The 23,000-nt window shown below is 40.8% G+C and overlaps 3 protein-coding genes and 1 non-coding gene across 7 annotated transcripts in view; 1 reads left to right on the forward strand and 3 right to left on the reverse strand.

Moving 5' to 3' along the window:
- mib1 (mindbomb E3 ubiquitin protein ligase 1) overlaps window positions 1-4,224 on the reverse strand; it is a 53,120-nt gene extending 48,896 nt beyond the window's left edge. For both annotated transcript variants that reach the window (XM_022758130.1, XM_022758131.1), the window contains exons 1-2: window positions 3,389-4,224; window positions 2,319-2,490 (exon numbers count right to left, since the gene is read on the reverse strand). In XM_022758130.1, coding sequence (XP_022613851.1) covers window positions 2,319-2,490; window positions 3,389-3,617 — 401 coding nt within the window. In that variant the 5' untranslated portion in view covers window positions 3,618-4,224. The remainder of the gene's footprint in view (window positions 1-2,318; window positions 2,491-3,388) is intronic.
- A 1,597-nt stretch (window positions 4,225-5,821) lies between these two features.
- Window positions 5,822-15,617, forward strand: abhd3 (abhydrolase domain containing 3). Its single transcript, XM_022758324.1, has 9 exons — window positions 5,822-6,069; window positions 7,299-7,462; window positions 9,517-9,699; window positions 11,032-11,077; window positions 13,677-13,789; window positions 14,209-14,382; window positions 14,767-14,815; window positions 14,908-15,073; window positions 15,335-15,617. Exons 1-9 carry the CDS (start codon window positions 5,908-5,910, stop codon window positions 15,514-15,516), a joined length of 1,239 nt encoding a protein of 412 aa, XP_022614045.1. The 5' UTR covers window positions 5,822-5,907; the 3' UTR covers window positions 15,517-15,617.
- On the reverse strand, window positions 13,107-13,179 carry trnar-ccu. The gene has a single exon. It is a non-coding gene; the product is annotated as a tRNA-Arg (tRNA).
- Window positions 15,618-19,967: 4,350 nt separating the features above from the next.
- Window positions 19,968-23,000, reverse strand: part of greb1l (growth regulation by estrogen in breast cancer 1 like) — a 49,159-nt gene continuing 46,126 nt past the window's right edge. For all 3 annotated transcript variants that reach the window (XM_022757965.1, XM_022757963.1, XM_022757964.1), the window contains exons 33-34: window positions 22,655-22,793; window positions 19,968-22,453 (exon numbers count right to left, since the gene is read on the reverse strand). In XM_022757965.1, coding sequence (XP_022613686.1) covers window positions 22,290-22,453; window positions 22,655-22,793 — 303 coding nt within the window. In that variant the 3' untranslated portion in view covers window positions 19,968-22,289. The remainder of the gene's footprint in view (window positions 22,454-22,654; window positions 22,794-23,000) is intronic.

The raw sequence follows: 23,000 nt of genomic DNA on the forward strand, positions 1-23,000 counted from the left end.
TTCTAAAAGGTCAAAATGAAGTTTTGGCTTTCTATTGCCTTTAGGAATGCCACTGTAATAAAGTTAAAATCACCGAGTGTGTCATCGAGTTGCAGGTGTCAGGTCGTAACATTACGAATAACAATCATTTTTGGAACAGCACGGCTTTCACACCTTACTGACAATTCCTTCCCTTTTCATCCATACCTGACAATCATTGCACTGCAAATAAAAGCCACTGGATAAGTAGACAATTGCACATTTCTGACATTTTTAATTCACTACAACACTGTGAGCTGCAGTCTAAACTCCAGCATAGCTGAAAGCCTAACCAATGACAAAGGTAATAGCAAATAAACCATCCAGCTGAGTTCTAACTATCAAACAATGTCAGCTTTGATGGTAGACGCGGCAGCTGGACAGTGTACGTCTAACCAGCGCAAACAGCTTGTGGCTTCCAACCACTCCCTCTTCAGCAGTTAGTGAAAGAATCTAATGTGGTGTAACAAAACACCCCACCACGCTGTCGGAGCAGTGAGGGCTGGGGAGACCTCCAGCACCCATTGTGCATTATGTAATGTCCGTCCCGGGGGAAATGAAGTCGTACTCGGTTGAAAAGGCTGCCAGCTGTTGGGCCATGTGTTCATTTAGTAAAATATGGTGTTTGGGTGAAATAGTCCTGAAATGGATGAAGTCTCATCACTTCATGCAAGTTGCGGAATTTAGCGCGCATGCATACACACTATCCCAAATATTGCATTTAAAGTATTGATCATAATCAAATCAGTAAATTATTTGATTGCTTCTTTTTCCTACAACACATTAGCCAATAGCAACCCTAATCTCTCTGTAGAGCATCTCGGAATGCACAGACTAAAGCGTCCTTCATTTGACTTGATCTTGTCTGTACATGCAGTAATTGGTAACAATGTCTCCACTTTCCACACCCCATGCCTGAAACATCGTTTCCATTAGTGATTCTTTCAGGAGTGCTCAGGAAGGAGGGGGTCATTGTTTAAAATTTTTTTGACATTAGTTTGAAAGTTTTAAAATTGCTGAAAGCCAGAGTGAGCTGCCTCATGCAAATAAATCCATCTGTAAACACCTGCTAATTTAGGTGATTTTTTTTACGGGGGACGGCATACATCACGTGCACATACTCTCATATGTTAAACACACACAGTTCCAGTGGTATTGTGCACAGATCTCTTGGTGTGCTTACCATTGATCATGCCCCAGTTTGAAGATTGCCTAAACTGCAAAAGTTTCAGCCCCAACTTCCAATGCCGTAACCTGAAAACTCGAAAAATGTCTAATTCTAGTTTGAGCTAAACTTTTATAATTTCCCCTTTTAGTAATGCCAGATAATTATGCTGACAATGTCAACAGTTCCACAGGAGGCTTTACAGTAAACCTCCCATTGCCTTCACAGTTCAGCACCTACGCACTAAAATGCATTTATTGCTGGTCACATGTAGAAAGGGCTGATTTCCTGTAAGTGCTAATTTTACACATCAACATGAACTTCCAGCAGCAAATAAAGAGCAAACGGGAAAACAATGGGGCTTCCACTATGACACTGCCATTTGAATGACAGCATGACTTCAGACAAATAGTAATTTATAAAGCAGTATCAAGCAGAAGGAATTGCTGCAACTAAATGAAGCAATAACAGTGGGATGTACATGTATAGTGTTATTCTTTTATATTATTTTTATATATATATTAACTTCCAAGACAGATATTACACACTTATAAGTCTTTGCAGTTAACAGTAAGGTGTCTTACATGATGCAAAATGTTCTCTGCAGAGTCAAAGCACTAAGTTTTGAACTGTGAAAGTCAGCAGGAAAACAGACTTTTAAAACAAGCTGCAGGGTTGTTCCATAACCATGCCGCCTTGTGAAGACATAAATAGAAAAACAAAAACAAAAAAAACTTGGAAATCTGCTCGATTAAATTCTATAAATGGGAAGAACTGCATTAATAAAATTTTTAAAAAGATCTGACTGGATCCTAAAACGAGGCTGAGTTGTTGCCTGGCAACTGAGGGCTGGGAGCACAGAGATAGATTCTGTCTGCCTGAGAGGCAGGGTGCACAAAAGACTTCTCAAATGTCACACACACACACACACACACACACACACACACACACACACACACACTCACATATACACACACATAAAGCAGCATAAAGCTAAACTATGGGAGTAAAAGAGTAGGCCAACCAATCACAGTGAAGTACAGTGATTACCTGGCTACCTTGTGTGTATGTCATCATTGGTGGGTTTAAGGTGAAGCACAATGGCATAATGGCAAATGTTGCTGGGTTAACTAACCTCTCACTGCCCGGGGTGGTGATCCTGTAGAACCGGTGTCTCAGGTGATGTTTGTCTCCATGGTAACAGGTTGTGCAGAGGTCGTAATTGGTGCACTCAGCACATTTCCAGCGAATACCAATGATGGGCTGTTGACGGCAGGTGTCACACATGGTTCCGTCATGCTTGATGCCTTGGGGGCGGCAGTATTAGTCAAAGTTAATATATCAGTGTGATAATACATGTACATTGTACCTCAGTGATGCTACTTGAATAACTGTTCAACATTTTGCGATCAACAATATGTATACAATCTGTGCAGAAAAATTACTCCACTTACTAAGCAGTCACAACTCTGCATATGGCACACTGAAATGTGTTCATATTCTCATTACCTATTAGGAGGGCTATATTAACTGTCATGAAATCAAGTGGGCATGTAAAGTGTAACTGTACTGGTTTGTAATGATGTGACTAATACAGAGAAGAATCAAGCTAAAGGATGGTGAAGCAGTCCTTAATCATATACGTTACACAAATACTGTACAACCTACTACTGTTCTGAGCAAGGAAAATGTTTTTCCTCTTACTGGGCAATTTGGAGAAGCAAGTTATGTTGACATATTCTAACGTGCATATCTTGTATGTCTCACACAGCTTTTTTCCATATCTTGCACACAATGATGTCTGCTACACGCATCTGTTCAGACAGGATGCATTAAAATAGACATCTTGATTTTATGCAAATTGGGGAGAGCCATGCATATGTCTTCTGTATTCATTACACAGAATAAACTAGCCATAACTAATTTGCTGCCTCCAAGAATTTTCCACACTAAAAGTTTCTTTAGTAAAACAACTATTTTATAAGGCTGAGATTTTGCGTCACAGGCTCAATCTAATCTTTTAATTACAGCAACAATTTATTCTCGCTGTCTGGTTGTCTAAGCATTCTCACTGTATCCACCGAAGCCCCCAAATTACAGCCAACAAAACAACATCTTCTCTGTTGAGCGTAACCCTGTTGCATGGGAAGACGCGTGTCATCAATTAATCTGAAAGTGCTGACAAACTAGCTGATGTGAAGTTACCTGTTGGTGCGCTGTCTAGTATCCTCACGTCGTATGCTCCGGAACAACGGTAGTTGGCAGCCGTCCCATTATCCCAGACAACCACGACCTCCTCTGGACTCTCAAAACTCCTGACTGTTCCAACATGTCCCTCTCCACCATCCTGCTTCCCCCACTTCCAGTCTGGTCCGCGTACCACTCTTGCTCCCACTCCTTCCATCATAGCTCGGTTATTCCTGCCGGTGGTCATTTACGAAAATATCTCACAATGCCACAACGATTCTTACAAGTTAGCAAGCTAGCAGTCTTTGCTAGCCAGCTATCGGTGCACTGGTGGACAGTTTCCTAACGCAAGTGGGAGCAAGTCCTAACAGGAAAAGGACTGGAACAATCCACAAAGCTAGCCTGCTAGCTGAGTAGCTAAGTTAGCTACCTAAGGAGGCTGCTGGACAACTAACTACTCCCACAAGCTAACGTTAACGTAAGCCAGTGCCTCCTCAGTGTTGCCTAAGAATAAGAAATCGATCACCTTAAAAGCTTATTAAGTAGGCACATTGCCAGCTTAGCCAGATCTCGCTACTCAGCAAGCTCCCTGTTCCTCTCCTCCACTCCACACACAAGAATACCACCTCTTCAACTTAGCAAGCTAGCGAGCTGAGTTGCTAGCTATCGCAATGCTAGCAAGATAAACCTCTCTTGGCTAGCAAGTCGTTCTCGTGTTAAAAGAGTCGTTCTGAGGGTGTTTATCCTTAATGCTGTTGTGTATGGCGCCGACCTTCCATCCAAGATGTTCCCTGGAGTCAACTCAGTATGACCGCGTCGCCATTATTGTCAATCATCGTTCAGATCTCAGACGAGCAACAACTAGCTACGGAGGTAAACGATAATGCCCGAAGACGCGAGGCTTGGAAAACAAGCACAAGTTCGGCCCACGACGCGCGTGCGCATCTGGAACAAATTTATTTCCATAGAAAATGTGTATTTCGTGGGAATATTAACAAACCAACACTGGTGAAATGAATATATGACATATCCATAGGCCTACTGTAGCCTATACATAAGTATATATACTCACGTAAATGAATACATCCACATAGGCCTATACATTGTAGATATACTGTATTAGATAGATAGATAGATAGATAGATAGATACTTCATTTATAACCTAGGGGAAATTCATGTGTCAAGTAGCTCATTGGTAATAATAATAATAACAGTTAAAAATAAATAATTAGATTAAATAAGATTGAATTTAGTAATTTTTAGCCTATTAAATTGAATACTTAGTTAATAGTTAATAATTGACATAGTGAGTGATCATTTAATTCTTTTTTATTATTATTCAATCAATTTATAACAATTAGCAACTTGCTTTGTTGAAGTCTGTAATGTTTTGCGTTGGCAAATCCAAACTCCATACAAATAGGCTACACAGGTAGGATACAGAATGACGACCATTGGTACATTAGCAAATACTAGGGATGTTAAAATGATTTGAAGCACTTATTACTTAATGGGAAGTGACTCCAAAGACCTGGCTGAAGGAGAGAAAGTCTCTTGTAATTTCATTTGTAGTCAGGATCAACAAATTATGTATAAATTATATTAATATTTACCTCAAATGCAAATCTTAATTCCATTTAATTTTTTGAGGCCTGACTCACCAGAGACTGCATGTGCTTTAATCTGATAATACCAACACAAGTCTAAGGTAGACTGCTTTCGAAATAAGACTACATAAACTAGAATAGCCCACTATAGGGCCCTGGGGAAAAAATGTCCTGCGAGCCCCCATTGACCCCCTCTTCATTGCTTTTTGTGTATTCTGTGAGTATTAAGTATTTACCTAAAATGCACCATGTAAGCAAAATATAAACTGTAATTTAAAAAGGGACTTAAACATACATTTTAACTCAAGGCCCCTCTCTACTAGATATGACCCCAAGATTAGGTAATAATGTATATTAAGTGTTGCTTTAAGGCTGCAATTATTTAAGTTTGTGATGTGCATTAGTGGTGCACTGCATACCTTATACTATAAACAAAATGTTCAGTTAATTAAATTACCACAAACTAAATTCTACACTGTGAACTTGGATCCTTTGGGCCCCCTGTGGCTCTATATGCAGGCTTTTCCTGGTTGTTAATGCAGTACCACTGCAGTAAAACTATGATCATTTTTTAGAGGCTGAGGGTGTTCAGTGACGCTCATGTTTGCCTCTGCAACTACTATGTCTTTTGGCTGAGCTACTATATGCTGCTGGATGTACAGAGGGTAGAGATACTTCCAGGCTCACATCACCTCTTTTGACTGCAGGGGGCGACTGTGTGACTGTGAGCGGCTCCATTGATAACTGGTCAAAGAGCGCCACCGTTCGCTGCTATATTTATATGCCCCCCCCCCCTCCCCCCCCAACACCCCCCCAACACCCGGTCCCCTTGACTGTCTCCTTCACAGTGCGCTCACAGGCAGATACAGCTGAATTTCAACCGAGCTGGCCACTGTCCTTGCAGTACGGGGGAAAACAGGGACCTTGCAATGATCTCGCTGGACTTCAATTTCAACATTTTGACAAGGGACCTGTCATATTATCTGGAAAATCAAGTGAAAGTTGGGCTGTTCGGCTCGGGAGTAGGACTGTCTCTGGTGCTGGGCTTTAGCGCAGCGTACACCTGCTACTATTTGATTTCAGTAGCGAAGGTAAGTAACGTTGACATATGGTTTATGACCTGAGCGGCTGCTTGTGTAGGGACTCTTTATACCTTATAGCTTGCATGTTCAAGTTAAACCCGACATGTGTGCTTTTCATGCGGGGGCATCATCAACGCGTGTGATGATACCCGACCCGGTGCATTGGCTGATGGAGGTTTCGATCGCGTTGCATCTGTGCACCGGTGGACTAAACCTTACACGCCTGCACATGTGGGACGGATCTCAGGCAGCAAGACGCGCTCTTAATCAGCATCCATACCTGATATGAATATTTTCTGCGTTCATGTGCAGCACTTATATAACTGCATTAAATCAACCGGCAGCAATACGGTTAGATGTCGGCATCGGCGAAGCTAAGCTAACGTTACTGTACGTTAGCTAAAAACGCCGGTATAAGGTTGTATGTATTGCTGTTCAGTTGCTGTAATTTTTTACTGGATGGCTAGGAGAGACTCAAAATGTGTGTTCCATAATTATGACTTACCTGTTGATTGAGTTCATCACGTGCGTGTTCAACATTTACAAGGTATGAATAAAGCGAAAACCGAGTTAGAAATGTTAAACGGCAAGGTGTTTGAATCGAACTCCAATGGCATGAACTCGATCGCATGCTACATGACCAATAAGGCCAACATTTTCTGCAATGGGATGACTTAAAAAACAAAATAAGTAGTTAATAGTCCAAATTAAGCAACACATGTATACTATTGAATCTACATCTCAATATATATAACGTGTATGGCTGTTCATTTTAATTATGCAAAGCTAATGCATGCCAAGCGTTTATTCTCGGTCTGTCCATGTGTAATAAAGGCCTAAACCGCAGGTCCATGCAGATGTGCTGTGTTTATCTCATATACTTCACACTCTATGGTCAGGAGGCTGTTCTCAGCAACAACCCTGCTCCCCGCTATAGTTGGATGTTTTTAGATTTTAATCATAATATCCTCTGTCAAGTGTTATTTTTGCATGTTTAAACAGTTTTGATATATGCATCAGAAGAGTTGATGTTCAGTTTAAAGAAATCGATGTAACCATTTAAAAAATGATTTAGATGTGTTAGGACACATGATGAAACAAAACATTGCTTAGAGCTAAAATAATGTTTTATCACAGTGTGTGATGGATCTGTTGTGATATTAAATAACATCTCAGTAATTAAAAGTCATTTTTTAACTCACAACCTGTGACACACTTCATTCACTCTTATTTTTCAGAAGCCACAGCTCATCTCGGGGGGTAAGAAGTTCTACCAGTTTCTGAGGGAGCAATGTCCGGTGGTGTCAGAGACCTACTACCCCACCTTTTGGTGCTGGGAGAGCCGCATCCAGACTCTGCTGAGACCCTTTGTCACAGCCAAACCTGGGGTGGTTTACAGAAAGTAAGTCCTCACCATGACTGACATACTGATTATCCATTACACAAGATGTTTCTTTTCCCAAACTGAAAAATGGGTTTCTCCCTGCGAGCAGACAGACATCACGTGCATTTGCACTCATAAAACGGATTAAGTCATAGAGGTCATATCCAGAGAGAGATAAACGTGAAGCATGCAAGCTAGAAAGTTCACCTTTGACACAGTACAGTAAATGTGTATTGAATATGACAGCTGTCTTGCTCTGCCATTCTAGAGTTAGTAATTGTGAGGGAAAACAATCAGATTTTTTCCATGCCCACTGTGCACAGCTTTGTTAAGAAACTTCTAAACCTAGCTTGGCCTTTGAGAAACTGCCATTGTCTGTTCCCTGATTTCTTTTTTTCCAGTTTCACAACTGGAAACAAATCCCAGTCTTGTTCTTAACCAAGACTCAAAAGCTCAGAGGAGAAAGAGATCTTTTGTGCCACGATGCAGGCTTGGGCTGCCCGGCCTGCTGCTCGATAATGTACATTCTGTTGAAGATTAATTGGCACTGCATTCTTTACCCCCTGCGTATAAAGGAGATTAAAATGAATTAAGAGAGCCTTATTTTTCATTATTACTATTTATTATTTATTTATTCTTGTTACATCCTCATGTAATTTGTTCAATGTGCATTCCCTGACATTCCCTAATTGACATGGCCATGCTTTTTGGCTAAGTGTGCGTGTATCTGTATTTAATATAAATTGTACATATATTATGTGATGTGATTAAGTGTTATGTATCAGCCAACCATTTGGAGTTGGACTGAAATAAAAAATCAATTTCTGTAAATGTAGTTTTTGTTTTGTTCTGATGTGGCCCATCAAACTATTTGTAGTTCTTGCTTTGTTCACCCTTCACATACAAAAATAAATCTTAACCTATCATAAAAATAAGATTAATAAATTTAAAATCAATTAAGTCTCTAGTATTTATCATTAATATTGGTAATCAGTAGAAGAAATCAGTTATTTGGCAGTTTTGAATTCTTAAGTTGAATTATTAGTCCCGTAATTTGTCTGTCCCAAGGACCTTCACGCTGCCATTGACTGTCCGCTGTCCCCCTGAGTCAAGGAGATAAATATTCCCATAATGCACAGCGACTATATCCAACCCAGTCCAACTCTGTTATCAAACATGGTAAGACTGATGGTCACGATGGCTGAAGTTATTATCACATTTCCTCTGGGGACAACAGGACGTCCACCCCCACCCCCCCACCCCCCATAATGAAGTTACACAAGGTCGACCCAAGGACAGACGCCGTGAAAACTGTCCTATTTGTCATACGCTGTCCGGGGTGAAATTTCACTCATCTTGTTGTCCCAGCAGAGGACTGGCAAGAAAGTCCCCTCCTACTTTGAGCGCTGGACACTCTGGATTGGCCCTCCCTGACTTTAAAGGCTAGCCGCAGGTGCATATTTCATGGCGGTTCTGTAATTTCATGCTGATGTCTTTACCACTGGTCGGCCAAGTCGGCTCACGGGCTGCTGCGTGTGTCTGTGTGCAGTGCAGGTTTTCAAATACACTGGCACTGGGAATGAATTACCTCATCTGCCAGGCTGGGGTTGTACAGCCCAGAAATTGATTGACCATAAGAACCCACTGGTGCAGTGCCCTCCTCCTTATCTTAACTTGCTGTGTGTTGCAAAGCATACTGACAAGATGATCACAAGGGAAATGAGGGAGCTGTCACTGAGCATTCTACTCACATATCCGATCCCCCTTTGGCAGCGTGTGTGATGGATACAATGACACAGTTTACCTGGAGCTGAGCAGAAAGTATTAATTGTGCAGAGAATTGAGTATTGTATCCTTTTTAAATGACCATTTAGTAAGAAGATGTGAACTTAAACCCAAATCTAATATTGATTTTAGTACTTTTTCTCATCAATATGTGTGTGTACTTGAGTGTGTGCACACGTTTGAAACAAACAAATCAGAGAAATAAATAGACACATAGAGATACAGAGAGAAGATAATGTTCAGAAAGACCCGTGTTGCTGAGTTGCGTGTCCCGCTCGTCTCTGCAGTGAACTTATTAAGGCAGCAGATGGAGGACAGATCTCTTTGGATTGGTTTGACAACGACGACAGCCTCTCTCATCCCGACCCCGCCACCAGGCCCACAGTCCTCCTTCTCCCCGGTCTGACCGGCACCAGCCGAGAGTCCTACATCCTGCACATGGTCCAACAGAGCCGGGATCTGGGCTATAGGTGGGTGGTCTTGGCTGGATACCCTGGCTGAGGTCCAGCGCTGAGCACACATTCAGGACACTGAATCACAAAACTGACGTTGTATGTGCTTCATGTTCTAATTCGATATTCATCTAGAATACAGATTTCTTGTCCAATCAGAAACGAAATACCTTCCGCAGTCATACCAATATTGATTAAATTGTCTTGTAGTGATTTTGCAACTTTTATATAATGGGTGCATGAGAGAGAGGGGCTAGGGGTTATTTCAGGCGAAGTGCGCAAATAAAGTTAGACAGCTAAGCTCTGTGTCAAGAGCTGCTTTTGTAAATAGCCAAACGTAGCACAAGCTTGAAGAGTTGCAGAGGAAGCAAGTTTTTTTTCCTCCTCCTCTTTTCTCCCTCTGCAATAGGTCCTCTCTGTATTCTCTGCACTCATTCTTTCACCCAGATTTGGGAAGGCATGGGAAGAGAGCCGGCAAACTCAGCATCTTCCACCCCTCACCCCTGTCTGTGTAGCTTAATGAATTACAGCTTATCCCGGTACAAGCTTTGCAGCTTAGCCCAGACCAGCTTCCGAGTATATGCTGCAGTGTGTGTTTAAGCACCCCACCACCACCAGATTCCCCCCTCCTCTTGCCCAACACCACATCTAGCCCCTCCCTGCTGCTGAGTTACACAGATAAAAACAGCAGGTCTGACTCCACCAGATAATAGATGACTTGCGGTGTGGGGCGAGGAGGGGATGCTGATGCCTTTGCTCTACAAACAGAATGGTCCTCACACAGCTGTGCCTCTCTGCACGTCTCATCATATTCTCACTTCTGCTTTTTTTTTTTTTTTAAGCACGAAACATTTGGGCCACTGTGTTCCTTTGTGCATGGAGGTTGATAACTTGTAGTGACAAGAAAAAAAACAAGCATAAGCCTACTGGAGCTCTTACCAGAGCTTTGAAACATTGTTGTTTAGGGCTGCAGTCAAATATTTTCATCACTGCTTAACCTGCCAGTCGTTTTCTCGATAAACTGTTTGATATATATATAAAAAAAAAAAAAAAGGTGATTATTCCAGAGCCCAAGGTGACAACTTTAGATGCCACCATCCAAAAAAAAAAAAAATCAAAAATGATTTACATGTGAGAAGCTGGAACTAATGATTTTTTTTCTCCATTTATGCTTAAAATTGTTTTTAAAATGTTGGGATAAATTTTCTGTTGTTCAAACACCTGATTAATTGACCTGTTGTTTCAGCTCTTCTTGACTTTGTTTCAGTTAAAATCAACAGATGATGTGATTAAAGGAGTCATTAGTGACACTATAATAATTTAATAGCGTATATGATTTGTGTATTTCAGATGTGTGGTATTTAACAACAGAGGGGTTTCCGGTGAAACACTACTGGTAAGAATCTACAGTATCACAGATTTCAACCTGACATTTCATTTCATTATTTGTTTTTGTCCATATTCAGGAAGACAGACATGTAAACAGGGTAAACAGGACTGTTAAGGACGGACAGTTTTCCCATTTGTTTCGTGTGAAAGCTTCCGAGCAGAGTTGTCCTTTTCTTTGCTTCGGCCAGCCCAGAGTATGTCAGTTGCACACGTGTCACGGAGCCCGCAGGAAGCCTGAGCAGACGCCGCACAGACAATGTTGTTGCACAGCAGGGATTAAGTTGCAGGCAGATACTGTATTTTAATGCAGATCCACAGAAATATGACCTCGTCGAGCACGTGCTGTTCTGACACCTGGCTTAATCTGTCCTCTTGCACCCGGGTATATTTAGCCAACAAAATGGGCTGTGATAGTGCTTAGCATGCCCACTGTGTTTTATGTTTCCCCTCTCTGTCTGTATATGTCTGCGCTTTGGAACAGGAGGCACGTTCTTTATGGACGACCGTATCACCCTGATCTAATCATGCCATCACTACCATACAGAGATCTCATCCAAAGCACAAATGGTGTTTCATTACAGGCAGGGATTGCCCACAATCAATCTAATGTTCCTTTTAGTGGGTGTAAATCTGAATCAATGGCTGATGTGTCCTGCTGCTGTCTACTCTGTCTCAGCTGCAAAAAAAAAAAAAAAAAAAAAACTATAAATGTGACACTGAAGCAAAATGTCCAGTGTCACTCAGATTGATTTAAACCTGTATTCTAGGTCATATCCAGAGTTTGGTTGGCTCAGCTGTTCTCAGATTTAGAAAAAAACAGAAGTTGGACATTGTAACCTTGGCGCTGTACCAAGAGATGGTGGTGAAGAGGGAATTTTCTCCCTCATGTCAGAGGGGAATTATATTCTATGCAAATGATTTAGCAATTGTACGCTCCCGTGAGTGTTTTCTCTGTGTCCAGTTAGTGTGAATATCCTCCATTGTTTAAATAGGCCAGCGCTTTGGAATGACCCACTGTGTGAAAGATGCCCCCTGCCTCAAAAGCTGTCCTAAGTGCCTTTTGCCCTATTTCTGGATCTTGTAAAAAAAAAAAAAGAAGCCCATTACGTTACGCTTTCCTGTGGAGTGGCTTTGCAGTGCAGAAGTTTAAGTCTGCTCAAATATTCCCCATAACAATATGTATTTTATTTTTGCTTTATATAACTTTATTTGTTATAATTCAATTTGTAAGTTGTGGTCTTTTGCTACAAAGTCCAAAACCTGTGCGTGCCTCGTAGAGGAACCATAAGAGAGTAGAAAAACAGGAATTTTCTTTGCCCGAGTTTCTGCTTGAATCTTAATGAAGGGCCTTGAAGAGCTGGAGATTCAACAGCCTCCTGAGAATTTAGGCTCCTTCAAATTAGAGCTGCTTTGTTTTATAATGTTAAGTAACCTGCTGTGTCTGACAACTGTGTCTCAAACTGAAGGGATTTTTACCTCTTTTCCAAAAAAAAACCTTGAACAGTGTTTTTTTAAATTTTTTATCAGAGCCAGAAATACACAAATTGAACAGTGATCACATGGTATTTGTCAATATTAACTGGAAAGTTGCACCTTTGCAACATTCAAAAAAGAATTGAATATACAGTATGTTATACAGGTAAAAAGTAAATGTGCCTCATAGATGAGACAGAGCAAAATATAACTTTTAGGAGAAAAAAGAAAAACACAGCAGAATAATCATAATCATAATCATTATAACAAAAATGACCAATTGCATAATTACTTTTTTAAGGTTTAAAGCTGATTTAGTGAATCATGTTGATCCTCATACGTGTTTCCAACAATGGTTTGGATGTTTGCCAATTAATCAGTTTTATTGTTTAGTCAAGAATGTGTTAGTGTTTCCCTAAACCTTAGATAACATCTTTACATGTCTTGTGCAACCTACAGTTCAAAGATAATCAGTTTTTTTTTTTTTGGAAAGGAAGTAATAGTTTCAATCCATTGAATTCTGGGTTTTGGACCCTGAGGTCTATGGATTATTTGTTGTTACACACCCCAGATGGGACTCGAACCCACAATCCCTGGCTTAGGAGGCCAGTGCCTTATCCATTAGGCCACTGGGGCTACACAGTGACATTGGGGGGGGACTATCACATACGCACTGTTCAGTACACTGACACTGACACTTTAATCCCTTTATGTTCATTTTCTATGGGCAGGGATGGCAGCCTTTGTGTGTGAGTCCTGAAAGAGTTCGGTCCACGCCTGACGATGTCCACTGTAGCCGACACTGCAGGCTAATTGTTCTGTCTTCAGCTACTGTATATTTATTTCCAAGTGATGCTTGCTTGCTTTAGCTAGTTGTTTTCCTCATTTGATCACATAACCAGAGAAAGTGGTTAGATACTGTAGGTGGAATATCTTTGTGAAAAAAGTTGAGTGTGACTGATATCTGACAAGATGAAGTAGCCCTAATAGAAAATAAATAAATGGCATGTATATCTTTTGGAGGCAAGCATCTTATAATTCACCATTTCTTCATGTTGAGTCCTTGTTATATTTTAAATAGAGACAGAAACAGGAAGAAAAGAGTGACTGTATTGTCTTCGTGTCACATCCAGACCCCGAGGACCTACTGTGCGGCCAACACAGAGGATCTGGAGACTGTTATTGAGCACATCCAGAAGACCAATGAAGCTGCTCCAATCATGGCTGCTGGAGTATCCATGGGCGGGTAATGAAGCCACTCACTATCAGCTGACTGGACATTTCAGTGCAGGCAACGATCCAAACAAATCTTAAAGGTGTAGAGGTCAACATCACGCATTTGTTGGCGACTCAGTGGTAACTAAACCTGCAACTAAAATACATAGTAATACCCAGAAATCGGCTGACATAACATGTTCCAACATTAGTACTGCAGTAAGTCTGTGATTGGTTTATGCCAAATGCTACCAAAAGGGAGGCAAAGGAGCTGTAGTATCACTTCAGTCGTTCGGTGCAGCATGCCAGAGAAGGTTTTTTTTTTTTTTTCTTTTTTTTTACTGCACAGCTCTAATCTCATGAATTGAAGGATTGGTCAGAAATGGAACATCTCCCAGTCCCTCTCTTTTTCCCCATCTGCCCTCTCCTCTCGCCCCTCTCCCTATCCAGGATGATGCTGGCCAATTATTTGGGGCGCAAGGGCCGGGAAACCTGCCTGAAAGGTGTTGTAGTCTTCTCAGCAGGCTGGGACGTATTTGAGTGCACCGCTTCGCTGGAAAAACCCCTGGACCGTTTCCTCTTCAACTCCTACCTCACCAGCTGCCTACAAGCGTCTGTGCACAGGTCAGCCAAGGCCAGAGCGGGATTAACACGGCCGCTAACTCACAGCTTGTGCAAGGGGCTAAACATTTCATGAGCTTGAATAACTGGGTTTTATATGCTGATTTAAGGTTTGGTTTTTGCAGTGTTAGGCAGAACTACTGCTGTTTTTTTCATTTGTTAGCTGCTGGAAAAAAAAAAAGCATGTTTGTAACAATTATAATTCTCTCAATGTATTCCGGTAAATGATACAAATGCACAGTAATGCTTTTACTTTGAAAGTTGAGCTCGATTGTTGTTTCATTAGGTGCTTACAACCTTGTCAGCATCCTTGAGGGACATCTTCGAATGCACATTATTTCCCCTAACAGCAGTGGGTGACAGTTTTATTTTTAATCTCCCCTCCAGACACAGACCAGTGCTTGAAAAGTGTTACGACATCGATCATGTCATGAAGGTAGGGATTATTTTCAGTGACACCTGGCTGCAAATGCTAATCTAATTAAATGAGATGGCCAGAAGTTAATGATGTTACCCGACCCACTACAGGCAAGGACCATCAGAGAGTTTGATGAGAGGTTCACCTCCATAATGTTTGGTTATCCCACCAATGACGACTACTACCATGACGCCAGTCCCGTCCACAGGCTGAAATCTGTTCAGGTGCCAATGCTGTGCCTGAACGCTGCTGATGATGTCTTCTCTCCATCTCATGGTGAGTCCCGGCCATGTTCTGCAAAATAAGACTTCCTGTACAATCCTGACCTCACTATGGAGCTTTCGTTATGACGATTTTTTTTATTTCCTCAAAGCAAATTATAATAACTGCTCTCAATGAACTTATAACGATACTAATAATACATAATAAAACAGTAACCAGTATGTGCTGGCTGTCAGTACGAATGGAGTAGCTTTAGGAATGGAAACTAGCCCACTGTAGGAGAAAATAGACCTGAATGCTTTGTTTCCTTTGCAGCCATTCCAGTGGAGGCAGTGAAGCAGAATCCCAACCTGGCCCTGCTTATTACCTGTCATGGCGGCCATATTGGCTTCCTCGAGGGCCTGTGGCCTCGACAGAGCACTTACATGGACCGTGTCTTCAAGCAGTTCGCTAAGGCGGTCATCGAGCAAGGCAGCGGACTCACAGACCTCTCCTGATAAGAGAACTTAACAAAGTGTTCCTCTACTTTTACTTCCTCTCTCCTTTTGCTTTCTTCTTTCTTTTCTTTCATCTCCACCGTCCATCCTTCCATGCTGCATTCCATCCTTTATTCCTTCCATTTCTAATTCCATCCTACCTTCCTTCCTTCCATCCTTCGACCCTTTTCCCTCTTTTCATCCTTCATCTTTTTCATTCGCCCTCCATCCCTCCTTACCGCATTCCATCCATCGTTTATTCCCTCCCTCTCTACCTAATCCCATTCTGCCTTTTCCTTCCTTCCATTCACCTTCTTTTATCTTTGCTCTCCATCCTTCCGTCCCATTCTTCCTCCACAAGCAAAAAACAATAATTCTTTCTCATCTGAATGGCACATCTTATTGAATGCAGAATTTGTGTCGCATTCAACATCCATTTATTCATTCCATTGTTAATGAGTCATTGTATGCAGTCATGCTCTCAATGGCATGCTTATTAAAAAACAAGCATAGCTGTTCTTGTCACTGTTGAGAAGCTGAATCTTTGCCCATCTGGTTTAGTTGCATTAGCTAGCTAAAAAAAAAATTCTGCGATTACCTTGTGCAATCATAATTTTAAAGTACTGTACATGAAAATCCAATCATCTTTATTCTTGAAACGTCCTTTAGTTCAGTTATCAGTAGGATTTTATCCCTCAGGGATTTTCTTTATTGACTCATATTTCTTTCTTTCCTGTATTTGATAGTTTTGTCAGTCATTCTCCATCAGTTTGTATTTTCTTCATTTAAAAGTTGATGTTTCTTATCAGTTGACAAACAGTAGTATTTTTTTTTCTTTAAAGGAATAGTTCTACATTTTTATGACCTACACCTTGTTTATTTTCTTGCTGAAAATTAGATGAAAAGATTGATACTGCTTTCATGTCTGTTAGCCAGCTAAGCTAAGCACATTAGCACATTAGCTCAGCTTAGCATAAAGACAGGAACCAGGGAGAAACAGCTAGCTTGTCTTTGTCCAAAGGTAAAAAGAAAAGAAATTCTTACCAGTAGGTGGGTTTTGTTACTGTTGGACCCAGCTAGCTGTTGCTCACTGTTTCCTGTCTTTATGCTAAGCTAAGCTAAGCTAAACAGATGCTTCATATAGACAGGAGAGGGGTATCAATTCTCCCATTTAACTCTTTGCAAGAAAGTACATTTCCCAAAATTATTTCTTTCCTTAACCTCCTTCTGCATGCACTTTTATTTTCGCACATTCTACCTTTACGCACACCAAATAGTTCTACAAATGTATAATATGGAGAATAATTCATTAATGACAAGGAATGTGAAATTGCACTATTTTAGTTGAAACTACCATGCCTCTAATTCCTTAATGCAAGGCACTTCATTTCATTCGATATATGAAAGTATTTCCCAAAGGCTGAACATAGAAGTATATGAATTCCATGAGGTTTTCTATGTGAAAATGTTGGTGGATAGTTCTGTTAGTAAGTCTTAGGGTGCTAGATACAGCGGTGTGAATGAAGTAATGCACATAGGAAGACAGATAGTGTATATGTTGGCTGTTCAAAGTGGTGGATGTTGCTTTACGAGATGCGTAGTATCGTTAATGGGACCTGGCTGTCAGTCTTTTTTTTTTTTCTTTTTGTTTTGCCAACAATGATCAAGCGGCTGGCTACCGTGTATGAGTTGGCGTCGATGAAACAAGCAGATCTGACTGGCGGCCAGGTTTTCAGTAATGCACTGCATGAGGGATTTTTGGACTTCCTGTTCCTGTGGAATTTTGGTGTCTGTTTGTTCTGCCAAGTGTCCATTGAGTAGCATGTGTCTCGTCAGCGTCATCATGTCCTGAACCTTAACATCACCTCGTAATCTGTAGCACAAAGGACATGTTTGTGTTTTTTTGTTTTTTTTTCATAGGATGCTGCATTTCATTTTGTACACTACTTAAAAAAGAAAAAATGTGCAGCAATAAAATTTTAAATTAAAGAAGTGTCTCTATAGTATAAGTACTAGTATATGCACATTATCAACATGAGTGTAATATGCTGTATTTAATAAATTATTAAACAGAGTCTAGGTGCATTTGTCTATTGTCTCCAGTGCTTTTGCTTGTAGTGCATTTTTTTAAAAGGGTATATTAGGTTGCTCAACTGACCATGTACTCCAGTTCTTTCTTTCTTTCCTTCTTTCTTTCTTTCATTCTTTCTTTCTTTCTTTCTTTCTTTTCTTTTCTTTTCTTTTGAGGATTCACATCTGTGGGTAAATACTGATAATATCCAGATCGTATGGTCAGACGCTCGTCAGCTCACGCAGGACCTCACCCTTGGAGGCAAGACATTTGACAGTCTATCGCTGGAGCAGGCTTTGCTGCGTGACCGGTGTGTCACTGCAGGGTCACACTCCCTCTCCTCTCACATCACAGTATTGGGTTTTCGCTCCCTGGAATTGACTCACTCCACACTCACAGGCTTAGCCGCTGATAGGATATGCATCGCTGCAGTAGTGGATGTGATCCACCAAAGGCAAACTGTAATCCCCCGGCACTCCACTTACCTTCACCCCAACCCCCCAATAAGCACACAGACAGATGAGCTTTGGTTTTAGCTAGATGGTTTGTGGAAGCCTGAGAGTAATTAGAGTAGACTGCCAAGAGGGATGAATGATATACTCTTGGTTACCATCTATGAAAATTGATATTATGTTGCAGGAATCCCTCTGTTATGATTGTGGCTGATATCCCTGCTCATGTGAGAATGTGCTCTGCATAATTCTATAGTTATAGATCTGTAAGCAAACGGTGTTTTATGTGTTATGGTGATATAAAATATTTCACAGTAGCATCAGTGATATGTTTAATCATGTGTTTAAAAGTAGTTTAATATTAAGTACTGCATTGCCTGAGGACTCAATATCTGAAAGAAATCGGTCAGAGGGAATTATCAGGAGACGTTTTCTTTTTCTGTCAAAGGCATTTGCTGAAATATCAGCCAAGAGCACAAATCAAACAATGACATCAATCTGAGAAGCAAAATCACAGCATAATGGAGATCTGTACATATTGTATAAACAGTCAATTAACCCTTCGCCCTCTTTGTAAGCATTGGACCAATGAATCACTTTAGGACATCCGAAATCTTTAGAGACAAGCCTCTCATGAGCTTTGTGCACAATATCTTTCTGCTTTTCCCAAAAGAGCAATTATGAGGTGCAAGAATCAGCATGCCAGCCACTTTGCCCTCCCTTCCTTATCCTTTCCTGACAGCAGCTGGCTGAAAATAGCCTTGTGTTATATCACACAGGGGCTGTAGGTTGATGGAAAGTGTGCTCTAATATTACCTTGCAGGAGCTGAAATAGGACTGTCCCTGGACCAACAATGCCCCTGCGCCCTTACAGTGAAGCCAGAGAAGATCCTGGCATCCATTATGAAGCCATATCTGCCCTTGATAGTGATAAGGGTCATTGTGTTTGGGCACAGCATGGTTACAGAGGTGTTAGGGAAAGAAAGGATGGTGCTTAGGAAATGAGCAAGAGGCCTGGGATTTTACTCTTTAGCAGCATAAAAAGATCTGGGATTGAAGGCAGAGGGGAGAGTGAGAGGATTATTAATCACAGGCTGGAGACAGGGCTGCGCATGAATTTCAACAACACTGCTTAAGTTTTGCATTAATGCACTTGCAAAATTCTGAGCAGATACACAGGAAGGTCATTGAAATAATGACCAAAAATCTGAGTTTAAAGGGGATTTAAAGCTTTTCAATTTGATAAATAAGTACCAAAAAAGATTCACCCAAATCAGTGTCTTTGGGTGAGCACAGTGTTTTTTGCTTCTACAAAGTTTGATTAAATAAAAAATGAAAAAAAAAACAAACAAACAAAGTTTTGATTTAAAAAATAAATCTGTCTTTAATAAATCACTGGAATTCAACTCCAACCACTCAACAACCATGTTAGAGGCTCTGTGGCGACTTCGACACAATACATGCTCGTGTTTTCTGGAGTTGCGCTCACCTTTTCTGTTGTGGGTATATCAACGAAACCATAAAAGACATTACTGGATTCAAAACAACTGCACTGTGACAGAGTTAAAGACAGACACTTTCAGTATTATATTCAACTTTTAAAATAATATTTTTGCCTTAGTTACAAAGGGCAAGAACTGAATGATGTTTACACCGAGTGACCTACTCTAACCCATTTTATAGCTGTGAAAACATCCTAGATGTCTTGAGTATCATTTTATACAGTTTTCCCATATTTAAGAATGTTCACTAGAATTTAAAATACATTCCAGTGAGTTGAAATAAGCTTTGTTTGCACAGGGTGAGTTTGTAAAAGCTCAGGGTTAAACATGGAATACAATGATTTCAGGTTTAATATTTACACCTGACTGCTGATGTCTTCAGATTTCCAGGTGAAAACCAAAGAGAAAAAATAAATAAATAAAAAATAACCCACACAGAAATGAATTTAGAAGTCCTTTTTAATACATTCATAAATTTCCAACAACAATCACATGGCTCTAATATGTTCACAGCCCACAACCACAATGGTAAACATGAGGTAGATCACCCAGACACCAAGGCTACCAATGGTACATGGTTCTCAAACACATTTCAGTGAAGATTGTGAGAGCAAGTTGCATATTAAGTGTTAAATTATCAAAAAGAAAGACACATTCTATGGACCATTGGAGTTTGACAAAAACGTTTTGATCACCAGTCTTATAAGTGGAGCAATTCTGGGGGATTGGGGAACTTAATTTAATTGTTTTTGCTTATACGGAAATATACTTTTCTTTTTTTTCTTCTGCTGGCAACTTGTATAGTGCAAGTTCACATTTTTCCGTCCCCCAATGACATTCAGTAAATCTAAGAATCATTCGTTTAGGTCTTGTGCAAAGCCTTCATGGATGGTTTTGAAGAGGACACACTCCCTTGGTTTAAGCGAGCTAAGCATGCAATCAAATATTACACTTCAATATGATTATCAGTCCAAAACGCATGTCAAATAAATAAGAATCCCTAATGGACCTGATTTTCATTTTCAATAAAAATCCAACACAAGAACAGGAGGGGATACAGACATATGGTTAAGGACACATCTAGGTAGATTCTTCTTGCCTTTGCAACATAACATAAATTGCAGAAAGACATTATGACCAAAATATACGGGCAAAAGATACACAAGACTAAAAAAACATCAGTAACCCTCAGTGGTTAAGGGGGTGATACAATATATTAATAATGTAAACAAAGCTTTAAACAGTACAGTAGTCTGAAATCCAATTATTCCATCTTGCTTCACTCTGACAAACATTTCTTCTCCTCACAGTTAAATGGTTTCTTCATTCTCATTGGTCCGAAAAATGCGTGACTTGAGCAGTGACTGTATGAAACGTCACTTAAGGCATATTCTTTGGACAACCCTGTGCAGAAAAAATATAAAAAACATTCCACTTTCAAGTATATAAATTGACCTGGTCAGCTGCTTTTGACACTGTGTAGCCTTCTCTTTGTGATTACCCTTTGTTTTGTCGAGGGAGAACGGGTTTAAGGTACGTGGATGATGAGCCGCCGATCATCAACATCCAATCTGCCTCTGAGCTTTACAATGGGAGGTGAAATCCTCAGGCAGCAGCAGGAGATTTGGCAATGAGGACGCTTGTTTATCATGTTGCATTTACTGACTGAACATAATTCTTGAATGAAAACACCCAGAATCTAAGTCAGTACATGCCTTAATGAAAAATACATCCGTAAGAACACACGTCCATGTTGCACCATCCGAGTGGAATTACACATGAGCAGACGAGTTGCACAAATACAACTTGTACTTTTCTTTAGCTGTGAAAATATTCTTTGGAAAAATTCATACGAAAGTCATTTTGGAAACTACCACCACAGCTCTTTGTCAGAGGGATTATCAATGCCACAGAAATATTTTAGAGGCACGAGAGAGAGAGTTTAAATGTGCTAGCTCAAACGGAGGTTGATTGTTTGAATCCCTCTGGGGTTAAAGTAGAATTTGATACTCAAGATGATAGAAATCCAAAGCAGGTCAACCTCTATGTTTATATTTGTTTAATGTAATGGGCTGATTTTTTTTTTTTTTTTTATATAGCCGATAAGTGTCGTGGAGTTTGAGAGGCAGAGCAGGTGGAGAAGGGACAAGGAAAGCGAAGGAGAAAAGGCAAGGTGCAGCTGAGGGTGTCTTTGGTGCCAGCTAACATTAAAGCCAAAAATACACAGTGAACAGGGAGAAAAGCTTTACCCCTTTAAGCGACCACCCTTGGATCTCCCTTAAAAACCCTAAGATAAACACGTATGTCCTAGGACATACTGTAGTCACAGTCCATGTACACTTACAAATCTTCAAATAGTCACATTATCGATCAGAGAGCGTCCATTTTTTCCAAATACAACAACAAAACAAATAAAGTTCAGTTTCAGCTGTGCTTTTTTTTCCCCCCACAGCAAATTGTTTTTCAGTAGAACAAAAGCTGAAGTGGAGACAAGCCCAGCAACAAGCAAGAGTTTAAGACATGCACTGACCCTCTCCAGAGCCAGCCATAGTGCACTGTGGTAGTACAGGTGAGGAAAAGCCACATTATAGGTGGCCTATGTGTCCACTTGTGGGGAACTTCAGGTCTTGTGCTCCAACAAAATCCTCTCTGACCTTCCAGTGGGATGCCAAGAATTGTGATTGCTGGCTGGTTTGGAATCGAACCTACTCCTCATTCGTGATTGTGCTTCTGCAGCAGAGCAGTCCGGACTCAGAGCAGTTACAGGTTTCAAACATGGCGGCCAGTCAGAAAGTAGAGGGGCCGGTCCTCGGTGCAGTTGGCTGTCTGAAACTCGTCGCGCAGCCGGAACTGCCACTCGTCCTCCAGCTCCAGTCGGACGATGGTCTGACGCAGCGAGCTTCGGTCCTGGCAGATCACGCAGAGGGTGGCACCTGCGGACACGATCACGCATCAAAACTTTGATCAGAAAGCGCAGATCAAAACTAGAATACTAGCCTAAAAGCCTGCTTGTCCTGATGTTTCGTCTTTTATTCCCACAATGGCAACATAGAGTCACATACAACTTGAAATAGATGATATAACAACAGACTACAGAGGCAGCAGTATCATCTACAACTGCTCTAATGGGTCACCTTTGAGGAAGCGGAATTTCTTGAGGAGTCCGGAGACGACGAAGGAGTCACAGAGGTAAAGCAGCAGGCCACTGAACACCAGGCCCTGATGGTTCAGGTTGGTGGAGTGTGGACGAGAGTTGATGTAGCACACAGAAATCTGCAGCAGATGATAAGACAATTTAAACTTTACTAACCCCACTCAAATAAACTAAAGGAAACATGAAGAGCATACATTTTATGTTAGAATTAATGAAGTAATCATTGTGAAACTTTAATAATCCCTATAGGAAGCTGTTGGGGACGTCTTTACAAGCACATTTAACTGCTTGAAATAAATCACGATGCAATTGCGCATCGTGATTTA

This window comes from Seriola dumerili, unplaced genomic scaffold, assembly GCF_002260705.1.
Source record: "Seriola dumerili isolate Sdu_G_001 unplaced genomic scaffold, Sdu_1.0 BDQW01000291.1, whole genome shotgun sequence".
In the NCBI taxonomy this organism is placed as follows: domain Eukaryota; kingdom Metazoa; phylum Chordata; class Actinopteri; order Carangiformes; family Carangidae; genus Seriola; species Seriola dumerili.